Source organism: Rhinoderma darwinii, chromosome 3, assembly GCF_050947455.1.
Source record: "Rhinoderma darwinii isolate aRhiDar2 chromosome 3, aRhiDar2.hap1, whole genome shotgun sequence".
NCBI lineage: Eukaryota > Metazoa > Chordata > Amphibia > Anura > Rhinodermatidae > Rhinoderma > Rhinoderma darwinii.
This window is the reverse complement of record NC_134689.1, coordinates 21,972,462-21,997,859: the sequence shown is the minus strand read 5'-3', so window position 1 is coordinate 21,997,859 and position 25,398 is coordinate 21,972,462. Positions and strand designations below refer to the sequence as shown.

The following is a 25,398-nucleotide window of genomic DNA, read 5'->3' as shown; positions in this document are numbered from 1 at the left end:
TGGGGTGAATTATGGGGAGTTTCTAATATATAAGGCCCTCAAAGCCACTTCAGAACTGAACTGGTCCATGAGAAAATAGGTTTTGGAAATTTCTTGAAAATGTGAGAAATTGCTGCTAAAGATCTAAGCCTCGTAACGTCCTAGAAAAATAAAAGGACGTTCAAAAAACGATGCCAACATAAAGTAGACATATGGGGAATGTTAACTAGTAACTATTGTGTGTGGTATTACTGTCTGTTTTACAAGCAGATACATTCAAATTTAGAAAAATGCAATTTTTTGCAAATTTTCTCTACATTTTGGTGTTTTTTATAAATAAATACTGAATTTATCGACCAAATTTTTTCACAGACGTAAAGTACAATATGTCACGAGAAAACATTCTCAGAATCGCTTGGATAGGTAAAAGTATTCCGTAGTTATTACCACATAAAGTGACACATGTCAGATTTGAAAAAATCGCCTGCGTCCACAAGGCCAAAACAGGCTCAGTCCTGAAGGGGTTAATATGGGCAAAAGCACAGACATTGGACAGAGGAAGATTGAAAAAAAGTGTTATGGACAGACGAATCGACGTTTGAGGTGTTTGGATCACACAGAAGAACATTTGTGAGACACAGAACTGAAAAGATGCTGGAAGAGTGCCTGATGCCATCTGTCAAGCATGGTGGAGGTAATGTGATGGTCTGGGGTTGCTTTGGTGCTGGTAAAGTGGGAGATTTGTACATGGTAAAAGGGATTTTGAATAAGTAAGGCTATAATTCCATTTTGCAACGCCATGCCATACCCTGTGGACAGCGCTTGATTGGAGCCAATTTCATCCTACAACAGGACAATGAACCAAAGCACACCTCCAAATTATGCAAGAGCTATTTAGGGAAGAAGCCGGCAGCTGGTATTCTATCTGTAATGGAGTGGCCAGCGCAGTCACCAGATCTCAACCCCATAGAGCTGTTGTGGGAGCAGCTTGACCGTATGGTACGCAAGAAGTGCCCATCAAGCCAATCCAACTTGTGGGAGGGGCTTCTGGAAGCATGGGGTGAAATTTCCCCCGATTACCTCAGCAAATTAACAGCTGGAATGCCAAAGGTCTGCAATGCTGTAATTGCTGCAAATGGAGCATTCCAAGACGAAAGCAAAGTTTGAAGGAGAAAATTATTATTTCAAATAAAAATCATTTTTTCTAACCTTGTCAATGTCGTGACTATATTTTCTAGTCATTTTACAACTCATTTGATAAATATAAGTGTGAGTTTTCATGGAAAACACAAAATTGTCTGGGTGACCCCAAACTTTTGAACGGTAGTGTGTGTGTATATATATATATATATATATATATATATAAAATCCTGAATATTGCAGTTTTCGCTCTGGCCACTGAGCCTCACAATACACTGACCCTTCCTGTTCTGTAGTGATTACTTCTCAGCAGTCATCTCATTATCATTACAGGCAGGATTACAATGAGAGGTAACACCAATGTATAGATAACACGGAATCCACCATTGACAATAGGTGATGGGGACAGCTAACCTCCTCTTCCCTCTTACCTCTCCCTGCTCCGTGACCTCTTCACATAACACAGAGCATGCCCGCAACAATCCCCCATAGAAATCAATAAGTAATCTTGCTATAGCAAAAAGTAAAAATAAAAGCCTTCTTGAATTTTTCACTTATTTCTGGATTCATCATCTTTCAACAGCAAAAATTGGGGAGTCATTTCAGTAGCTTCTTTAGAGAAGGGACAGATAAGTGATAAATGAGCGGCAGCTACTGTGCTGTGTGAACCCGTCCCAAATGGCTGCAATTTTTTTGATTGTGCTACCATTTAAAAACAATGCTAACAGAATACGTCTTTTCCTTTGTTCTTTTTATCCCCGGGCTCATATGACCACAGGCCTGTTTGCTTGCGTTACCATGAAATATCCAAACTACTCTGAGGATATCGTTTTCTCAAATACAAAGAGCAAAACAGTTGTGTCATATATTGTGGCAACAAAAATAATGAAAAAAAATTATACAAATATATGACGAAACAATACAGGAGAAAGCCGATACAAATTTGAAATTGGTAAAAGTTGCAGTGTGTCATGAAAAATCTAATAAAGTAATCTGAAGGTGGAATAGAGGGAAACAACAACAATACAGAAACAAATCTTAAATTGTGTAGTTAATTATACAAAAATATGGCTAAAACGAAAAATATATTGTGGCGTTTTACAGGACTAGAGGCGGAAGATTTTGTGTTCTTCCTGAAGGTTTTCTACAAATTAGGCCTTATTAAGACGAGCGTGTCCGTTTTGCGTCCGCAAAACAAAATGGAGCCTATTTCATGCATTCCGTGTGGCATCGGTGTTCCTGTTTATTTTCTCATTATTTCTTTAGCAACTGGTGCGTGAAAAACAGGGAGAGCACACAGATGTGGTCCGTGTGCTGTCCGTGTTTTTTAAGCACCCATTAACTTCCGCAAAAACGGACCAAAATAGGACATGAAGTGAGTTTCACGCAACTGACACACATAGCCCCGTTGAATTGCATAGGTCCGTGTGCTGTTCGCTTTTTTAACGGACAGCGCACGGACGTATAATACGCTCTAATACTGAATAAGGCCTAAGTTTATATATATTTTATGACCATCCAATAATCAAGAATATCACTCGGCATCTATCAGGTCCCAGTAGTTCCAGACTGAAAAAATTTACTGTAATATTAAGGAATTGCTACTCATGTACTGTATAATGTTCCAGGCCACATCAGAATTGTAGTACAGCCCGGGTGGTGTGAAAATACTGACCCCCAAGAAAGCAGTAAGCGATACCCTCCAATATTAGAAAATGAAAACGCAGTACACTTTCTGGGTATGGTATTCTAGTCAAGTACATGTTGGGGGAAGGGAAGCAATCAGCCACCAGCCTTTGCTTTCCTACTTGCTGTTGCTGGTGGGAGCAGGAACTATTTCTTTCAGAAAGGAGGGTCAGTCAGCAAGCATTATTTTGAATGTTGACAGTTTCCACTTCGATACCAGGATGTTTCAGCAAGTGTTTCAGTCTAAGGAGATCAAAGGGGTGACAAAAAAGCAATTTTCTAATAAGAATACAAAATTGCAATATTATGTGACAGACATTTCCAAGCAGCAGCGACTCAAATTGACTATTCAAGGACACCCCTTCGCACATTTTGGTTGGGGTTAACTTTATATAATAAAAACAAGGAATAGCTGTATTAAGACTTCTCCACACGCCTCCTTATAAATTTGTTGCATCTTCGCCTGTCCGTATGACACTGAATCAAATTAAGCTCCTGGAGTAAATTAAAGTAATGCTTCCGGCTGATGATGGCCACGTCCTTTCCACCAAGCTCCACCTACTTTTTTCGGAAGCGCCTGGAACAGGGGAAACGGCCCAAAATTTGAAATTTTTGCTACCGCATTCTATCTATTTATCTATCTATATAATGTACATCTACCTCATTATGTATCTATCTCTGTGCTTTAAGTTACAGTACAGGTGTATATTGTATATAAAACATGTATCTATCCATCTATCTATCTATCTATCTATCTATATCAGGGGTCTCAAGCACGCGTTCCCTGAGGCTGTCATCTGCGACCCGTGGGACACAGAGCCACTAGTATCGGCTCTGCTCCGGGACTCTGTGGAATTCCCTGACATCGCTGTCCATATATGGACAGTGTTGTCAGGATCTTCCTCAGAGCGGAGTCCCGGGCAGAGTGCTAGTACAGGCTCTGCTACAGGGGCACTGTGGCAGTATCTACAGAGGGCTCTATGGTAGTATCTACCGAGGGCACTGTGGCATTATCTACAGAGGGCACTGTGGCAGTATCTACAGAGGGCACTGTGGCAGTATCTAGAGAGGACACTGGCAGTATCTAGAGAGGACACTGTGGCAGTATCTAGAGAGCGCACTGTGGCAGTATCTACAGAGGGCACTGTGGCATTATATAGGCGTGTGTGGCATTATCTACAGAGGGCACTGTGGCATTATCTACAGAGGGCACTGTGGCATTATCTACAGAGGGCACTGTGGCAGTATCTACAGAGGGCTCTGTGGCACTATCTTAAAAGTGGCTGCCCAATCTTGTGTGTCTGCCAAACGCTGCCAACTGAGCCGCCGGACTGCATTTAGCGACACTTAAACTGGATTGTTGAAATGCGGCCCGTCAACTTCTAATTTTTTCTATATGTGGCCAACTTACCCGGCCGAGTTTGAGACCCCTGATCTATATAATCGATCTATCTATCTATCTATCTATCTATCTATCTATCTATCTATTATCCATCTATCCATCTATCTATCTATCCATCCATCCATCTATCTATGCTTTTGGTTACAGTACAGGTTTAGGCCTAGTTCACATAGTGTAGTTTGACCTGCCTGCACTTTCTTGCCGCAATTTTTGAAGCGTTTTTCGACCGCGGGCAAAAAACGCAGCTAAAAACGATCTTTCTGCCTCCAATTCATTTCAATGAGAGGTCAGAGGTAGAACCGCGGAATGTCCGCTTTTTTATACCGAAAGCAGCTAAAAGCCGCTCCGGAAAAAAAAAACTCGTCCACCTCTCATTTAAATCAATGGGAAGTGATTTCGCCCGTTTTTGGTGCCAATTCCGATGCGGTTTCCACGTAAAAAAAACCTCTGTGTAAGCTGGGCCTTATATTGTATATAAAAAAAGTATCGACCTACATGTATCTATAATTCATCCTTTCTATTTCATATACATCTACCTCAATATCTATCAATCTATCTATCTATCTATCTCATATCTATCTATCGATCTATCTATCTATCTATCTCCCTATCTATCTATCTATCTATCTATCTATCTATCTATCTATCTATCTATCTATCTATCTATCTATCTCATATCTATCTCATATCTATCTATCTATCTATCTATCTACGCCTGAGCTTTAGGTTACAGTACAGGTGTGTAAGTGATTATTGCGGCCGCTATACAGCACGTGTGAATAACTGGGACGTCTGCACAGATTGTGTAATAGAAGCTCCAGGCTCAGTGAACTCGGCTACAATAAATGCTGACATCCCTTTATGTAAATGTGGAGGAAACTCTGGGCTGCAGTCACAGTGCAAAGGGCTTATTGGAAAGTAGACTGGATCTTCCATTAACCTCTTAATTAACAACTAGAAAGTAAAACCTCAGGACATAAACGTAAAAATTAGCATAAACAGTTTAAAACAACTTTCTGCAACTTTTACTTGTCTATTAATTATTTAATTTATGCACAAGTATTAGTGACTTAAAGGGGTTTTCCATAAGAACACATTGATGGCCTTTACCTAAAGGGTAATTAAACTGTCAGAAAACTTCTGACATGTTATAGTGACATGTCAGAAGTTTTGATGGGTGGGGGTTCGAGCACGGAGACCCCTACCAATTACTAAAACGAAGTGGCAGAAGCGTTCGGGCGAGCGCTGAGCAGCTTGATTTTTGTTCCGCTTTTTTCGGAAAGCCGAGCAGTTGATGTACGGACTCAATAGATAGTCTATGAGTCTTAGAAGTTTTCTGGAAGTTTGGTTACCCTTTAAGATAGGCCATCAATGTGTGCTCAATGGAAGTCTCAGTGGAAGAACTTTACTACCATGCATACACATGTACGGGCCAGCCGCTGTAGATAGATAAACATTGAAGGCTTCGTTCAGCTGACTGGTGGAGATCAAGGAGGTGGAGGAGATCTACAAATCACTCACTAATAGACTATCCTAATGATTCATTCCATGCATCCTATTAGGGACTAGAGGTGAGAACCTTTTAGGACAGTCCACTTTTCTGGTAGGAGAGCTGGCAAATTGGTGAACCAATAATGGAATATTAGCGTGATAGAGGGTATTGTCCTGGACTAGAAAAAAGTATCTGCTTTTTTTTCTAGAAATAGCGCCACTCTTAGTCATGGGTTGTGTCAGGTACTGCAGCATAGTTCTATTAAATTGAATAGGAATGAGCTGCAATACCAGACACTGGCAATGGACAAGAATGTGAATATGCTGCTGCAACCAACGCTCACTCATCATCTCACTTAAGCACTGGATAGGATTTAAACCCCGTATTTCCTGACACTCACTGCCTGAGTGTCTGTGCCTTGTGTCTGCAACTAGCGCTGATTTATTGTATGTCCTGGCTCCACTTCTAGTTCCTGCGCTTTCTCCCTAGTTGTGACGTCTCGACTGCTGACATCTGATCCTTGTCTACATTTTTTACTTTATCTTTTGTCTGCTCACTGGTACCGCTACCATCTTAGCTGTGGCATCTCCCTATGTATCAACCTCGTCTTAGCTTTCTGGTTTCTGTAGTGCAGTTACCACCGATTGGAGACTATTCTAGGAATTGCGACCAGGGAAGTGCCCTGCAGCAAAGACCATATGACGATGAGGGGGTTAAAGTGTAGCTAAACGTTTGACAAACTTCTGACATGTCATAGTGACATGTCAGAAGTTTGGATTGGTGGGGGTCCGAGCACTGAGACCCCCACCAATCGCTGGAACGAAGTAGCTGAAGCGCTCGTGTGAGCGCTCAGCCGCTTAGTTTCTGTTCGACTATTTCCGAAAATAAATGTAGCGGTGTACGGACTCAAGAGAAAGTCTATGAGCCCGTACTCCGATATATCGGCTTTCCGGAAAAAGCCGAACAGACACGAATCGGCTGAGCGCTCACACGAGTGCTTCAGCTGCTTCATTCTAGAGATTGGTGGGGGTCTCAGTGCTTGGACCCCCACCAATCCAAACTTATGACATGTCAGAAGTTTGTCAAACGTTTAGCTACACTTTAAGTGTACAGATAAGGGCTTCCTTAGACTCCGCTCCCCAAGTTAGTCTGCACCAATTGGATCAGGGTATAGAGGGTCCACTAACTGAATCTTTGCTTTGCACTTGTTAAAGGCACTGACAAGGAGCCGAAACCTTACTATATAACATATCCTCCGCTTTACTGGCTCATGAGGGAACGCTCTATGGTGATCTTACCTAGTAAAATATGACACTGTACATACATGAGACTTGAGACCAGCACAAAAAGAGATGACACGAGACTATTAAATATTTTATGCCTTATTTGGATACTAAAAACGGAAACTCACAGAGATAAGACTAAAAGCATATTACAGCTGGCATCACTGGTGGATATTAAACGTCATCCTTGTAGTACTTGCACCCAGGACCAGGTGCCTCATGAGGCCCACTGGTCCCTATTCCACATAGGAGAACACGAGTGATTTAAATGACACATAATGGTTGGTGGGACCTGGTGCATTTTTTGAATTCGGATTTAGGAGCTCCAAGTAACGCCTCTGACGGTAGCACTAACCAGGAGCTATACCTGGACCCACCACCCAACAGGTAAAAATTTAGCATTCAATGTATTTGATTCCTTTATATAGTTTGAGTTCATTGTAGAGGGAGATAACTATATAGGACTATGACAAGTCAATGCATCTCCATATTGTCCGCATGTAGTGTTGGAGTTCTCCTATATAATATTGAGGGTTTATGGGCTCCTCTGGAGTTGGGGACCAGTTACGACTCCTCTTCTGCACCCCACTACTACTATTAGCAAAGGTCATGTCAAGCTACTTTGTCACAAGTTGGATCTCTAATAATTCTTTAAAGGGGTTGTCCATCTAGTTGGTCACTTATAGTATGGATCACCATCCCAGAAGCTGATCACATGAGATCTTGATACTTGAAGACCCCCAATCAGCCGTCTATGGAGGGAGGGACAATTTCCTGCAAGCCTCCTACCTTTTGGTCATGGAGCCCAAAAAGACATATGAAAGAAAGTTGAAAAACATTTTAAGCAGGGGTGTAGCCAAAGAGGGTGCAATAGTGGCAGTGCAGGTGAAGTGGTGGCCCCAGTACCACAAAAGAAGACACCAGTAAATGGCACTTGGTAGATAGGGCCCCTGAGATTTTGTATGGGGGCACAGGAGATACTTATCTAGAGTAGATATTCTTCTGACTTTCATGTTATTAGTATATTATAATCTTCAGATATGTTTTATAATGGTATTATCACACAGAGCTATGTACAAAGTTACCCAAACAAAGCAAACTGTTGTATATTTAGCCAAGTCCTTCTGCCACCCTTCACCCAATTATTTATCCAAAAAAGGTCACAGGACTCAGAGCGGCAAACTTTGTCCTCAATCTTTTGACGGAGGTGGACACAAGCTCTGGCCGCCACCTCACAGTCATGACAAGGCCAGTTCACCTGCTACTAAAAGTGCCACCATTTCTATTATAATGGATATGAGCTCTGCCCGGGAGATAAGGGGTCATAATCATTTCATTATTTCTTGCTTGGCACTGACTCCTCCATTATCTGATCTGATTTCACCTCTTTGTTCTTGTGCATTAATATTACTGTTGATTGTTAATTTGTATGACTTTTAACATTTGTTATGCAACTACTACTTTGTCTATAGAGGAAAGTAAAATCCTTCACTGCTGCCCAGAAAATGCCACAAGTAGTCTACAGGCACCATTTGCTGCAGCTGTACTTTTGTGAATAGAGTGCCCATATCATGGAAGAGATCGGCTGAACGGGTTCTCTGTCAACAGTTATGTCAAGTCTATGGACATCTTTAATTAAAATGATTGTCTAAACTGTCTAGGATTAGAAAAACGGTCCGCTTTTTGTTTTTTTTTACAAACCGCGGCTAACTAGTCTGCGTCTGGTATTGAAGTTCAGCGACATTCACTTGAATTGGGATGAGCTGCAATACCAGACACAGACCATGAATAAGAGTGGCGCTGTTTCTGGAAGAAAAAGCGGATCCATTTTTCTAATCCTGGACAGCCTTTTCACAGTCTTCCACTTTTGTTCTGCTGTAATACCTTGATAAACTTGTTTAGGTTCTGTTCACATCACATGTACAGTATGTTTAGCGTGTATGCCAAGAAAGTTCCCAAAGTACATTCTTAACGCGTCCATAGGGCTCCATTAACCCCCACGGAGGCCATAAGAGTGTTCTTTTGGCCTCCGTCGAGCTGGTATAATTTACGTCATTATACTTTTTTTTTTTTTAAAGCTATGGAATACCGTAGTAGACCGCGCTATTCCATACAACTGGATTCTGCAAAAAAAAAACGTATAGAGCGCGGTATACATTTTTATGAAATACGTCAGGCATCCATTAAACGTCGACGTCATGAACTTTTCGTCATTTCATTAAATTTATGTTAAACGGATATCATAATATACTATGGGTGACGGATGCCTAAGGCTATGTTCACACGCAGTGAGCAAAAACGTCTGAAAATACCGAGCTGTTTTCAGGGAAAAACACCGAGCTGTTTTCAGGCGATTTTTTTTTAACAACTCGCGTTTTTCATGGCCGTTTTTGGAGCTGTTTTTCAATGGAGTCAATGAAAAACGCCTCCAAAAACGTCCCAAGAAGTGTCCTGCACTACTTTTGACGAGCCGTCATTTTAGCCGCCGTATTTTGACAGCGACGCGTAAAATAAAGGCTCGAGGGAACAGAACATCGTAATTCCCATTGAAAGCAATGGGCAGATGTTTGTAGGCGTATTAAGGGCGTTTTTTCAGGCGGAATTCGAGGCGTAAAACGCCCGAATTACGTCTGAAACCACTGCGTGTGAACATACCCTAACATAATAATAACAATCGCAATGCGTAAAATCGATACGAGTCTTGACCTTACAGAGGGTTCTTCTGCATTGGATGGGATAGAGAATATAATATACTTTTTTAGGTCTTTATGTTCATCTCTTTTTTCGTCTTCTCTATAGAAATTGAAGTTGTGATATTGAGATCTGCTGCTTGGGATTTATACGACATAATGTGAACGCCAACGGATTCACCACAGACTTTTTTTTGACAGAAATGCAAATATTTATGCTCATTACCTTCAAAGTCTTCTCACTTGCTTGTCTCCAGAAGGAGGAGGATTAGAAAACACCGCTAATGAGATACAAAGGGAGATGTGACCTAAAAAAAAAAAGTGACAACTATATATCATTTAAGCAAAGCAAAAAAAAAACATGTATTACCTATAGGGGTACAAAGTGACAGAGCTCCCAGGGGGGTCGACACTCAACTTTTCCAGGCTCTGAATGGCCAATCTTGTTATGAAGTGATGGGGGATGTATAACTGTATAACTAAACAAATTTGCTTTGCTGCCTGAAGCAGTTATAATATCACCCTAATGGTTGTCATCCAGTTTTCCCATAAACCGATGAAAATAAATCTAAAGACTTGACAAAAGTGTTTAGAATTGCACAGTAACTAAATGTGTGGGGGGTGGGGAATAGTTCCCAGAATGCAATGCTGCATGGAGTAATAAATTATAGGAGCTCAGCTGTTAGGGAGTGGCTGTCGACAATCTGAATTATGAATGCAGCTCTGGGTTATACTAGCATTAGGGCAAAATAGGCAATTTAATGTATATACAAAGTAACAATATTTGTATCTGTATATAAAAAATTAATGTATGTATCTAATACATGTAGTGAACACATATATTGTTAAGGGACCCTTTCTGTTCTTAATATCTATATAAAACAATAATTTCCCATGTGATTTCTCTCCTGTAATCATGATGTCGGACGTCATCACTGTTTTTTGTAGATTAGTCAATAATAAAATATCTGCCAGAATGTGTCTAAGCCGTTGCATAACATATGTACTGGGTGACAACTATAAATCTGCATAACCCTGTGTCCTTCTGTCATTGTTTCCTGTAGGTGATGTAAGGCTATTGCCAACCAATCATCTCTGCCCCTCCCTGCAGTGGACTAGAGTTTGCTCTCTGCCTACGACACGCATGCTGCTGCACTGGGCACAGTCTTTAGCCTCTCCTGTGTATTTTATCGGTGCCTTAGAACTGCATTTGTGTCTCTTCAGCTGCTTATTCAGAACAATCTATAGCTGCTAGATGTGATCTGATTACACCTCCCTATGTGATGTCTGGGCAAGGTATATATATATATATATATATATAGTTACCAGACCTACTGCCTGCAGATTCTGATCTCAACAATCAAGATGGCGGAAAATAGTTTGATTAATCTTCTTTAAAAGTTAAAATAGAAGAAAATATAACTTCACTGCGTTCTGTTTCTACCAAACACATAAATAAAACACTGCCCCAATAGTATTACTGGTGTCTCATTTACCAGTGGGCACGATAATCCCATGGGCCTTGTAATTTGCTGAGAAAACTTGGCAAAAGTTTTGTTTCTTGCTTCTCAAGGTGCCAAACCAGACACATCTATTAAAAGAGATGAGCGTCTACTTGTTGGATGCTCCTGTTTATTGGGCCAGTGGTTTTATTTTTAGTGAAGTGATTTAGAGTTCTTTTTATTACTAGTTTACAAGCAAACAGTTCAAGGGGAATAAAGTTGTTTCTGAAGAGAGCCGACTCTGTGACGCGTTCGTTTCTATGCAATTTGCAGCCTGATGTATTTTTTTCTGTATTTCTTGAGCAAATGATCCGTGAAAAACAGACAGCACATGGATGTCGTCCCTGTGCTATACGTTTATTTTTCATGCACCCATAGACTTCAATGGGCGAGTATGGTCAGCAAAAATGGACCAGCATACGGCATGCTTTGAGTTTCTCGCAATGGACACACGTTCCGTGAAAAAAAACAGATGTGTGCGTGTGCATAGCTTCATTGACTTGTATGGGTCAGTGTACTTCTTGTTGTTAAAATGGACAGCACTCGGATGAGAAATTCGATTCTGTGCATACGGCCTTGAAGTATTGTTTCTAAGGCTGGGTTCACACGACCATGTTACGTCCGTAAAGTACGGAACGTATTTCGGCCGGAAGACCCAGACCGAACACACTGCAGGGAACCGGGCTCCTAGCATCATAGTGATGTACGATGCTAGGAGTCCCTGCCTCGCTGCAGGACAACTGTCCCGTACTGTAATCATGTTTTCAGTATGGGACAGTAGTTCCACGCAGAGGCAGGGACTCCTAGCGTCGTACATCACTATGATGCTAGGAGCCCGGCCCCTGCAGTGTGTTCGGTCCGGATCTTCCGGCCGAAATACAGACCGTACATTACGGACGTAACATGGTCGTGTGAACCCAGCCTAAGGAAGAATACAGTGCCTCAAGTAGGTACCATACAGCGGCACATAGGGGGTCTACGGGAATACACTGAAGTGTTGTATCAATACAATCACTAGAGCCATTAGTCACTGTAGTTACATGATCGCAGTATGTGACATCACATTACCGTGGCCACATATAGTGACATCATATTACCATGGCCACATATAGTGACATCATATTACCATGGCCACATATAGTGACATCATATTACCATGACCACATATAGTGACATCGCATTACCGTGGCCACATATAGTGACATCACATTACCATGGCCACATATTGTGACATCACATTACCGTGGCCACATATTGTGACATCACATTACCGTGGCCACATATTGTGACATCACATTAACATGGCCACATATAGTGACATCACATTACCATGGCCACATATAGTGACATCACATTACCAGGGCCACATATAGTGACATCATATTACCACGGCCACATATTGTGATATCACATTACCGTGGCCACATATAATGACATCATATTACCATGGCCACATATAGTGACATCACATTACCATGGCCACATTAAGTGACATCACATTACCGCCTTGTATCGCCTGTATCTCATTTGATAATGTCATCACGTGATTACCTACGGCCCCATGTAATCAATATCTTTCTAGGGTGGTCCCTCAGTAAGGGATTTGTAAAAACATGCAAATAATTACTTAAAAAACGAAATTTTAATAAATATAAATGAGTTGTAAAAAAAAATTCACAGAAAACACAATGGTAACATTTCCTAGTACTGTTTCCTAGGGGTTTCTTAATGTTTCTAAGCCAAGTACCCCCTAGTCAAATAAATTACATTAAAGTACCCGCAATCCTAAATTCATACAATGTGCTGCACCTGGTACAGCTGAGGACAGGTTCAGCACCCCCTACAGATATGGTGTGTACCCCCTGGGGTCCACGTACTACAGGGTGAGAACCTGGGGTCTAGAATAAACATTTTAAAATACCCAGTTAGGGAATTCTGAGTAAAATGTGGGGGTGATCACAACCGTCATGTATTATGCAGAGCGTCTCTCACTCTGGGGGCCCTGGCACGCCTATGCATTACATGGACAACCCATTGAATTCTCCTGTGGTGGCGCCGCAAAGAAAATTACCATTCGCCAATAGGTTCCCTGGAAAATTAGAACTGATCGCTAAGAGCATCCAAGCAGCGGGTCACCCTATGATCAGCTTATTATCGGGGATGTCAAAGGAGACTGTCAGTACCACGATATACTGCAATACATTAGTATTGCAGTATATCATGCAAGCGATCGCTGGTTCAAGTCCCCTAAAGGGACGAATAAAAAAAAATAAAAAATGTAAAAAACTGTTCAAAGGAGACTGTCAGTATCACGATATACTGCAATACATTAGTATTGCCTTATATCATGCAAACGATCGCTGGTTCAAGTCCCCTAGGGGGACGAATAATAAAAAAAAGTAAATAACTGTTAAAGTTCTCCAAAAAAATAAAATATTAAAAGTTAAAAAAAAAAACATTTTTAATTTTTTCCTAAAGCAATGTTAAAAAAAAAAGGAAGTTAATATAACTGGTATCGCCGTAAAAGTCTGTACCATCACAATATAGTGTTGTTTAATCCGAACGGTGAATGGCGTAAAAAAAAAATATATATATATACATATAAAACATGCAAATTGCTGTTTTTTGGTCGCCTTAGCTCTCCAAATTTTTTTTAGAAAAAGTGACAAAAAAGTCGCATGTACCCCAAAATGGTATTGATGAAAACTACAGCTCGTCCTGCAAAATTTAAAGTGTAACTAAACGTTCGACAAACTTCTGACATGTCATGAGTTTTGATTGGTGGGGTCCGAGCACTGAGACCCCCACCAATCGCTAAAACAAAGCGGCAGAAGTGCTCTTGTGGTCGCTCAGCCGCTTCGTTTCTGTTCGGCCTTTTCCGGAAATCAATGTATCGGAGTGCGGGCTCAATAGAAAGTACACCGATCCATCCGCTTTCCGGAAAAAAGCCAAACAGAAAAGAACACACGAGCGCTTCTGCAGCTTCATTTTAGAGATTGGTGGGGGTCTCAGTGCTCAGACCCCATCCAATCAAAACTTCTCACATGTCATTATGACTTGTCAGAAGTTTGTCGAATGGTTAGTTACCCTTTAAGCCCTCACACCGCTAAATTGATGGAAAAATAAAAAAGTTATGGCTCTCAGAATATAGTCGCACAAAACATTATTATTTTTTAGCAACTAGTTTTATTTTTTTTAAAAGTGGTAAAACATAAAACAAAACATATAAATTTGGTATCGCCGTAATCGTATCAACCTGTAGAATAAGGTGGATATGTAGATAGTAATCGCTATTTTTTTTGCCCATTTCACCCCACAAATATTTTTTTTTCAGCTTCCCAGTACATTACGCGGTACAATAAATGGTGCTGTCAAAAACTACAACTTGTCCCACAAAAAACAAGCCCTCATATGTCGGGGAGGAAAAAACTAAAATGAAAAACGTCAAATTGGCCTGGTCTTTAAGGGGTTAAGGAATAAAATTGCTCTAAAAACACCACTCCTAATAAATATGAGCATAAAGAACCAAAGTACAGCTGTGCCCGGTGCTTGCAAGATGCTGTACATTTAGATACTTAAAAAGAGTAGTAGCCATTTATGTCATCGTAACTGTTTACACTTTATAGCAATACTATGTAATAGGGGACATGAAGGGATTTGGGCGCACAGTTCTGCTACCCCTCCCTCCTGGAAACACTGGCCTGCTCGTACCCATGCTGTGCCGGCATGCTATGGTCACACAGATCCTTTAATCCCATCCCTGTGTTCCCTGTACATTGTACAATAGCCTCTTGGGGTCTGATGCTGGCATTGCATTTTCCTTGATAGTGATTTTTTTTTTTCCAAACTCTGATTCGCTGACCACTTGCTGACAGCGTGCTATTGGGATGCTCTGGATACATTGCAACGACCAGCGAGGGCGGTTGGGTGACCTGGGTTCTACCCCCCGACCAGCTGTTTGATGAAAGATGACATCCTATATAGTGGGTGACCACTAGACTAGTCCATAAGTGACTTGTCAGTTTGTAAGGTCCTGTTCACATTTGTGTTGGAGGCTCCGTTAGGCGTCCGTCGCAGATCCGGCAGGGATTACTGGAAACAATAGCGCAGCATGCTGCGCTATTGTTTCCGGTAAAATCACAGACATCCTGACAGAAAGCCGACGGAACCCATTAAAGTCAATAGGTTCCGTCGGCAGTGTCCGTTGTGCAACGGAACCGTTGCTTCCGTTTTTCCCTTGTTCTGCTCCTCTGGTGGAGCAGAACAACAGAACATACCAACGCAGGTCTGAACATAGCCTTACCTGCGGATATTATCATTTTAGGCTGTCAGATTTAGGAAGCCCCTCTACATTTAAAGCTCAAGTAAAGGTGTTAGTAGGGGGTCCCCTACTTGGGATACCTTCTATTAGTCAAAGTTATAAGCCACATCAGCATGGCTCCCTGTTTTTTTAGACCCTAGGCAGCAATTAATTTCAGTGGATGCCCCACAATGCTTTGTCTCTTACCATATTAACTGATTCCAGGAGCTCCCGTGATCCCAAAACGATATGTTTCAAGGTGAATTAGTGGTTCTGCTCTATGTTTACAAGACAAGACCTTAAGTGAGTTGGATAACCTTTGTCCTTTTGAAATATTATGGCATATGGACGTCCACTATGGGGCGTCCACTACTTGGGATTTACCTTTTTTAGCAAACAGCACCATTCATTTGGAAGGATTTCATTGGGCGTCATGTCATACTATATTCTCCTGCATCGCCGGCAGTAACAGGTGATTTCCCGGGTGGACAATTCCTTTAAGAAAGGGCACAATACTTACCAATCAGTGTTGCTTGTAGCAGGGGTGATGTTACCATCACCTCCCAATAGCTGTCACTTTTTAGCTGAAATGTTATTCATGGTATAAGAACTTGGTGGATTTCGCGTAACCCTGTGTCTCCTGAGTGGTGGTTGTCACAGGAACCTGTAAGGAAAAAAACTTTAGATATTGCGATATGACATTATTTTACTTACATGTTTTTTTTCGCTTTGGATAATCCCTTTTTGTTAGAAGGGTCCCCAAAAAATAAACTGATCACAGGGTCTTCTGCTGCTGGGTTTCCCAGCGGTCTGCTGTAATATGTTGGGAACCTGGCAGCAAATATTCAATTCCCCATCACAGGAGAAATAAAGAATTACGTGATGTCCATTGATATTGAGAAAGCCCTAATAGGGTATTTGAAAATGTTCTTTTAAAGCAGACAAACCCTTTAAAGGAATATTGCCATCTCGGATATTTATGGAATACCCATAGGATATGCCATAAATGTCCAATAAATGCGGGTCCCAGAGATGGAGTTCACTGACCCCCGTCCTACCTTCTACCGCTGTCGCTAGGCTCCAGCCACTGACTGACGAGGCGGCAGGGTTTCACGAAAACAGTCTAGTGCATTTTGCTACGCTGTTTCTGTAACTTCTATGGGACATCCAGAAACAGAATAGCAAAACGTGCTTGGCTGTTTCTGGAAAACCCAGCCATCATGTTAGTCAGTGGGTGAAGCCCAATGGAAGAAGGTAGGATGGGGGTCAAGGGGCCCCAATCTAGAGATAGGTGCGGCTCCCAGAGGTGGGAGCCATCTCTATCAGACATTTATGGCATATACTGTGGATATGTCGTAAATGTCCGAGATGGGAAAACCCCTTTAAGTCAACGGTTAAAAAATATCCAGTGACTGCAGCTATGGGACAGGTGCCCTATAAAGTGCTGTAAAGCAATAATCGGTAACACATTTTATATATTGGTGTAGCAAATTGACTGAGAATCTCTTACCATGACTGAACACACACTTTCTCACTGTGAAAAACAAACCGGTAGTACTGCTAACAAGGAGGATTACCTCATGATCAAATACCGTAGCATAGAGGAAAATACATATGACTCATAGTGTGCCAAGTGTATAGAACAGATAATTTATCATTCATGTTGTCATTGAATGGAGCACAGCCACTATGTGACATGACTGTAACTCCACCTAAAACTGACAAAACTACTACTCATTCTTCATTTACCATCCCTCACATGCCTTTCTCCATCAGTCTTGGCCATTTTGGGGTTATGGTTGGGGGTTAGACTCAGGGTATACTCATAAGGTACAGCCCTCCTACTATATCAGTAAAATTGAAACAAAAACAGTGGCAAAAAAGCACATTATTGGGATTTTGCTATTGATTAGAGATACGATCAATGTCAGATTGTGGGACCCTAAACCTTCCTAGAATGAAAATGGCCACAAAACGTGGAAAAATGCAGCTTCCTGTTTGCCAGTACCGACCAAGGAGTTTTCATTCCAGCGTCATTGTAGTGACGAGAGAAAGCCATGGCATGGTGGCAAGCAAAGTGTCACATGAGGTAATGTGTGATGTCATCGGTGAGATAATGTGTGATGTCATCATTGACCGAGAAAACGTGACAAGTTTAGAGTAAGGCTTTTTCCATGGGCTTTGCTCAGCTCTAAAAGGACTATGGTGGTGTTTCTTCTTTTATCAAACAGATTCCTGGTTACTGGTTCGGCTTAGCACGGACCAGGGGTATGGCTATAGGAGGTGCAGAGGTAACAGTCGCACCTGGGCACTGGTGCCTGAGGTGGCCCAAAGCTCTCTCTGCGACACAACAAGACACCAGTATTATTAATGGCACATGGTATGTGGAGGCCCATTTACAGATTTTGGGGATCAGGAATTTTGAGTGACAGCTCTGGCTTCAACCTTGTACCTATTCCTGCTCAGCTGTCCCTTCTGGTACTGCACACCATTCTGTGAGCGCCACACCAGCCGCTGATGTCTGCCATACTTCATTCCAACTTTCTACCTTCCTGCTCATGACATGCCAGTAAATGCCCATCCATGGCGCCAGCTGCTGCTCTCTGCCATACTGGCCTTAGCTCTCTACATTTCAACGAATACAACTCGCCGGTTTGTGAACGCCGCTACACAGCGCCAGTCACTGGTGTCTACCATACTGGGCTTCAGCTGCCTGCGTTTTTGCTAATATGACACACCAGTTTGTGAGGGGCACTACAGAGAACCAGTGTGCCAGTCTATGAGAACCACACCAGTGCGCGAGTCACTACTGTCTGTGTATAGCATTGTGCTGCAAATTTGATATAGCACTAGGCGGGGACTGGCTGATGTATTAACCCCTTCGCTCCCCACGACTTAATAGCACGTGGTGGTGGTGCGGCGGGTGATGTATGGAGCGGGCTCAAGCGCTCAGCGCACCTCATGCGCTGCGGGTGTCAGCTGTGTAACAGCGATCGCGCTGTTCCTGGCCATTTAACCCTTCAAAAGCTGCAGTCAATTGTGAGTGCAGAATCTGAGGCTTAAAAAAAGAGGAGGGCGGCCCTCTCTGACAGCTCATTCGTGCGCCCACAACGCGATTGTGGGGTGCCGATAGTTGGCATGGCAGCCCAGGGGCCTAGTGAGGATCCCCAGGACTGCCTTCACTCTGCCTCTGTTAAGCCCTGACAGAAGCCTGTAAAAATGAAAATATACTACAATACATTAGTAATGCAGTGTATTGTACCAGCGATCTAACGATCGCTGGTTCAAGTCCCCTAGGGGGACTAATAGTGTTAAAAAAAATTGAATAAAAGTTATTAGTAGTGAAAAAAATAATAAATTAAAAGTTAAAAAAAAAAAACCTTTTCCCATTTTTCCTCTAAAATAATGTAAAAATAATAATAAAATAAACAAAATTGGTAATGCTGCATACGTAAAAGTCTGAACTATTACAATGTACCATAATTTAAATCGCACGGTGAACGCCATAAAAAATTAAAAACCGCTAAAAATCACTGGTTTTCTGGTCAACTTAGCTCTAAAAAAAAATGGGATAAAAAGTGATCCAAATTTGTATGTACCAAGAAATGGTACAATAAAAACTACAGCTCGTCCTGCAAAAAATACACCCTCACAAAAAGAATAAAGTTATAGAATGTGGTGAAACAAAACATTTACTATTTTTTTTTTAGCAAATAGTTGTTTTTTTAAAATAGTCAAATATAAAAAAACAATATAAATTTAGCATCACCGTAATCGTATTGAGCCGCAGAATAAAGCTAAGTTGTCGTTTTTACCGCACGGTGAAAGCTGTAAAAACGAAACCCAAAAAACAATGGAGGAATCGCAGTTTTTTTCCAATTTCAGCCAGCAAAGAAATTTTTTTCAGTTTCCCAGTACATTATATGGTACTTTGATACTAATAGAAACTACAACTCTTTCCGCAAAAAATAAGTCCTCACACCACTGCATTGACGGAAAAACAAAAAATTTATGGCTCTTGGCAGGCAGGTAGTGAAAAACTAAAATAATAAAAAAGCAAAAAATGGCTCAGTCCCGAAGGGGTTAACAAATCTGCAGCCTTTGCGAATACTGCGGATTTAAAAAAACATTCCACTTACTACAATGATACTTCTGGTAAAATACAGAAAACAGACTGTGATTTTTCAGCCATTTTTAAAGCTAAAAATGAAGCTTCTTTTAATTTAAAGCGTCTTTTGAGGCATTTTTCATAGTGTTCAATAGAAAATCAGCTCCAAAAAACACCTCAAGAAGTGACACGCTACGTCTTTTTACGTGCTGTTTTTTAAAACAGCGGCGTAAAAGGAGGCCCGTATGAACAAAATGAAGTTTTTCTCATTGATTTCAATAGGCAGATGTTTGTAGGTGTTTAGCTTTCGTTTTTTCAGGCGTATTTCGAGGAGTTTACACCCCGAAATACGCCTGAAAACACAGCGTGTAAACATACCCGTACAAGTAATGGTGGACATACATATAAGATAGCTGGGGACCTTGCCAGGGCAACAGCTATCACCTCCGACTCCCCTGTAAACATATCTCCGTCATAGGGTGCGTAATACTGACTCATAGGGCCTCTTATGTTTCACAGGATCGGGGCAAACATTATGAGCCCTTATTTATGATTAAAGGGGTTGCCCATTAAGAGAACCCCTGACCATATAATATATATAATCTTTACAGCATATGGATGTCATGGGAGGTGTCCCGAGTTTAAAGCCCCCCAGAGTGGAGAGCTGCCACAGATTTGAATGAGCGCCAAGGTCCCAGTTACCACGCCTGGCAATCTGTTATAGGTAGAAAAACCCCTTTAATCTTTAGACTCTATTCACATTACATTTAAGCCATGTCTGACATATACATTGTAATCCATAAGAAAATGTAATTTTCCAAAGGTTTCTATGAGGCAAACGTGTACCAAAAAGTTTCCTTTTGACATGTTTAACCAGTTTGCGTCTGGATACATTTTCATGAGTTATTGAGTAGCGTAGTCACCACAAACCAAAAATATACACTATGGTACTAATGTGAACAGAACCTTATTTACATAGACTTGGAAAACACAAAGGGGTATTCACAACTCACACATTTATAGCATATCCAGAGGATATATGTGTGATAGATAGGGGGCACGGATTGGGGAGGACGGGGTCCCTCAGATCACCTGGCAGAGAATGAATGGCCCCCTCACATATCACACGTTTAAGGCAGATCCCGATATGTAATTTTACCCCTTTAAAATAGTTGTCACCCAGCTTTTCCAGAAACAGATATAACTATGGAACCCAGGTGGAATACTCAATTACAGTGGTCTCCAATCAGTGACTCTTCAGCTGATGTAAAACTACAACTCCCAGCATGCCCTGACAGCCAATTGCTGTCAGGGCATGCTGGGAACTGTAGTTTCACAACAGCTAGAGAGCCACAGATTGGCGACCACTGTTTTAGGTCTCAGCACAGCTAGGAAGCTCCGGCTTGCGGTGGAGCAGTGAGGACGAAGCGTGGACAAGGCATGCATGGGGCTCCAGCTGACCCTCAGCCCGGATACCCGCCCCCTTTCCTCCTCCCCCCGAGCCCATCGGGTGCGCGCACGTCGGCGTGTCTCAGAGCGCGTCCCCGCACAGCCCATCGCGTGGTCTTCCTTGGCTTCCATATTGCAGCGGTAACCTCGGGATTCCGCCCGGTGATTGAGCGTCCGGTGTCCAGCGTCCTCCTACCCTCATCCTTACGTGACCTGCGCAGAGCGGAAATCCCGGCTGGTCCGACCGCTTATCCCCGCCCGGGTGGTGGTGGGGGGCAAGGGACATGGCGACTCAGGTAGAAGCTCCGCTCATGCCACCGCCGCCCCTGCAGCAGCAGCCACCACCGGACACGGAGGTGGAGGAGAGACGATCGGAGGGAGACAAGCAGGAGCATGGGCAGGACGGCGAGGATGGGCGCAAGGAGTTTGTGGAAGCTCCTCCGCCCAAGGTGAACCCCTGGATCAAAGCAAGTGGGGGCCCCGGAGGGCCGGTGAATGGACAGATCTCCGAAGGTGGGTCACAACGTTGCACTTGTGATGGGGTGTGTGCTTGTTTGTAACATTTGCCTGGCTGCATACTGATTTCCATGCCACTGCTCCGCTGACTTATAGGCACCTTTATTGCGGTGCCCAGTTACCCGTCTGCAGGTTGGCATGTGTTTCTGGGGTGCAGCTCTTGGCGTACCATGCTGTGATCTGTGGACTGTAGGTGTCTGCGGGCGGTGCTGGGAGTGTCTCAGTTATTAAGGGCGGCTTTCCAGGGCCATGTGCTTGTCACGATCTGCTAATTCTTGGGGGCCACCTATACGACTTCGTATAAATTATTGAGGCGCTTATACGGTCACCTGCTTGCCCCCCCTTGTTTTACTAGGCTTGTGACACGGGAGATATGGGGGGCGGTGACTGGAAAAGGGGGAGGAGGTGGGTGTCCATTACCCAGTACACCCTTTGATGACACTGCAGTCTGGCCTGGGTGGTGGATAGCTGGCTCCACACCAGCACCCAGACATTCGATGGGTCCCTATTGCAATACATGTGGGGTGGGAGGGGTGTTCTCATGTTACTGGTATCTGAGGGGTTAAAACGAAGAGTTGGAGCTCAACGCTCTGTTTTGGAACGTACCATTTGCGCTTCTTGTGGACCGTTCCATTTCAGAACGTCCAGAGTCCAACGTTCCAATTTAGAACGTTCACGGTCCAACGTTCCACTAGCCCCGCCCACCTCTACTACCCAGCATTCCCCTGCAGACAGGCAACGTGGGTCGCTCTTCCTAGGCCTCAGCGCCTCTCCACCGTGCACACGGCTTCTGGCGGTTAATTCCTGCATGATCGCGCTTTCAGTGGGTGTAACGTTGTCTCCGCATGTGGCTCATACGGTTACATCAGTGACAGATACTTTATTTCCGCTTCAGTGTCCTCGCCATGTGGGTGCACCGGTAGCTCAGTAAAGGGGGAGTGATAGGCAACCTCCGGCTCCTATTTGGGGAATCATGCAGCGCCCACTGGTTTGACTGGGCCTTGGCGAGACTCCCATGCTTCGCTGGCACTGTACAGGCCTGCACTGCGCTGATATAAATAGCTCCGGCTACTATTCCCAGGCTATAAGTGGCAATTGGTGGGCATAAATCTTCTGCTAGAAGAGGGGCAGTTTGTAGAACTGCTGCCTGCTGGGATCGAACATGTGCTAATTAGTTTTAGCACCTCCTTGTTACAGCTTCCATGTGCAGAAGTTTCAAGACTGATGTGTAAAACTAGTTATTGCGCAGAGTCACGTTTAATGATCGCCCTATAAAAACCAACTGTTAAAGGGGTCTCCCGACCAAGACCATAAACCTGCTCAAATAAACAAATCTAAGCTTTATAAAAGTCTTTGTTTTCATTCTCTTTACTAGGCCTCAGCATCCTGTTTATAGTGACATATCATGTGGACGCATTAGCCAATCACCGTCGTGAGACGTTACATCGCTATGGATAAAATGTCACTGGTTTAGCGCTACAGGCACGCAGAAAGTTTTCCAAACTATTTTTAAACAACTTTGACATCTTAGACCTTTATCATTGGTTATGGAAGTAGGATAAACGACTGACTTGTTTAGTTGTAATTCTATAAGGTGTCCTCCAGACATTTCTTATTGATAGCCTATCCGTAGGGTCCTTTTACACCAGCCAATTTGGGCCGTAAAAACGAGCGCTCATCAACAAGACAGCTCATTGATCGGCGCTTGTTAGCTTTCACAAGAAGCCATGATTAGTAATGCATGTGGACGAGCGATCGTTTCTACGGTCGCTCGTCTCCATGCGTTTCCATCATGTTGGCCGCGCATCTCCCTGTTTACACAGTGAGTTGTGCTGCCGGCAACGATAATATTTTGTGCAGCATAAACAATACGATCAGCCGATGAATGAGTGTTTGATCGTCTGATTCGTTGCCCTTTTCAAAAAAGATCAATGATCGGGAACGAGTATTTGTATGAATGCTCATTTGCTCGAACGTTGGTCCATGTTAAAGGGCCCCTAAGATAGGTCAACAATATCTGATCGATGGTGGTCCTGACTCCCGGCGCCCCCACCGATCAGCTGACTGAAGGGGCCGCGGCCTCCTCAATGTTTACCAGGCACAAGGCCGTACACATCGGTAGCAGCTGTGCCTGGGATTGCAGCTCCGTCCTATTCACTTTAATGGGACCGGAACTGAAATCCCAGGCACTCTCGCTACGGTGTGTGTGGCACTGTAAAAAGGCGACGAACGCCGTGGCCTGGCCCCATTAATCGGATGATCGTGCCGAGAGTCAGACTCACACCGATCTGATATTGATGACCTATCCTAAGGATGGGCCATCAATGAAAAAAAAAATGTCCAGTCAACCTCTTTTAAAGGGATTTGTCCCATCAAGACAACCATTTTCTTCCCTGCTTCGGACTCTTATTAGCCAGAGTGGAGGGGCACTGAAAACAGTCGCACCAGGGAAATATGTGGCTGCTCACAGCGATGGCAGCTCATCGTCCTGGGTGTCAGCAGCTGGATCTGCAATGATCAGCAAATCTCTTGGGGGCTTTAATTTAAGGTGGGGGCAACCTCTTTAGTTATTGTCTAAAAACAATGAGAAGAGTTTTCCAGGGCGATTAAATAACTTGTGTGCGGCCTAAGGGTATGTTCACATGGTAAATGTTTTGTGGCAGAAAATTACTAAGCTAATCTTCGAGAGAAATCGGCCTCTAAAAACCGGGCGTTTGAGACAGATTTGCCAAGCGTTTTCTGAAGTGTTTCTTCAAAACAAAATCTGCCTCAAGAAGTGACATTTCGCTACTTTTTTTAAGCTGCGTTTTTGGGAATAGCAACGTAAGATTACGCCTCGTATGCACTTTACCATAGAACTCAATGAAAAGCCGATTGCATGTGTCTTCTAGGCGTAGTTCAGAGCGTAATGCGACTGTTTTATGCTCCGAAATACACCTGGAAAAAACTGTGTGAACTTACCCTAAACCGTGAAGTAATTAGAAGAAGAAAAAAAAGTTCTATAGCAAACTCTTAACATTTTACCAAGTGCATAGCAGTCCTTCACTTCTGCTCCCCGGTCTTCATGTAGTGAATGTGATGTCACATCTGAGCGGAGTGTCCAATTGCTAATGCTTGATAAAATGTCAGCAGGCTGGTTGACCACCACATTCAGATAATGCAAAGTCACACCCCCGCTCATGGAGAGAACTGCAGAATTCTACAGGCCAGTATATTGCAAAGTCATATTTTTTTCATTTTAAAGGGGTTGTCTAGGATTAGAAGAAAAGGCCTGCTTTTTGTTCCAGAAGCACTGGCACTCGTGTACAATGACTTTGTTTGATATTGTACCTTAGTCGTTTTCACTTGAGGGGAGATGAACTACAATGCCAGGCATAACTCATGGACAGGACTGTTTCTGGGGGGGGGGGGTTATGATTTTTTCAAATCCTGGACAACCCCTTTAAGAACAGTAGGCTCAAATCTTGTAATTTGTAGGGCTCCTTTAATTGTAACAATGTGAGTAATTAAAGGCGCTCTCTCTTCAGGAGATTCACCATTGCTAATGCAGCTCACCTGGAGATGATATCCGGCCACTAATATTCAAATATCCAAAAGCTGCCAATGATTACAAATGTTGTATTACACAGCGGCCATTGCCATTACTGTTGACGAGAGATGCGCTTTACATCTGTTCTCTACTCTGGTAATAGAGGGGGGCCGCTATTGAGGGCACCCCTCAGGTGTCCATGTTCACTTTACCTAGCACGGCAGCCCCTTCGTTCTTGAGCCGCGGGTCCCAGTGGTCGTACAGACCCCCACAAATAACATTGATGGCATATCCTAACGATATGCCCTCAATATCTGTCGAC

At 42.9% G+C, this 25,398-nt stretch overlaps 1 protein-coding gene and 1 long non-coding RNA gene across 2 annotated transcripts in view; one reads left to right on the top strand and one right to left on the bottom strand.

Annotated features, from left to right (window-relative positions):
• Positions 1 to 2,174: 2,174 nt before the first annotated feature.
• LOC142748825 (uncharacterized) lies at positions 2,175 to 24,639 on the bottom strand. The gene is made up of 4 exons (XR_012882315.1): positions 24,572 to 24,639; positions 15,995 to 16,138; positions 9,899 to 9,980; positions 2,175 to 3,048 (listed from the first exon to the last, which is right to left on the bottom strand). It is a non-coding gene; the product is annotated as an uncharacterized LOC142748825 (long non-coding RNA).
• LARP1 (La ribonucleoprotein 1, translational regulator) overlaps positions 21,094 to 25,398 on the top strand; it is a 59,136-nt gene continuing 54,831 nt past the window's right edge. The window contains exon 1 of the mRNA XM_075856110.1: positions 21,094 to 21,544. Within this exon, the coding sequence (XP_075712225.1) occupies positions 21,316 to 21,544 (229 nt within the window). The 5' untranslated portion in view covers positions 21,094 to 21,315. The remainder of the gene's footprint in view (positions 21,545 to 25,398) is intronic.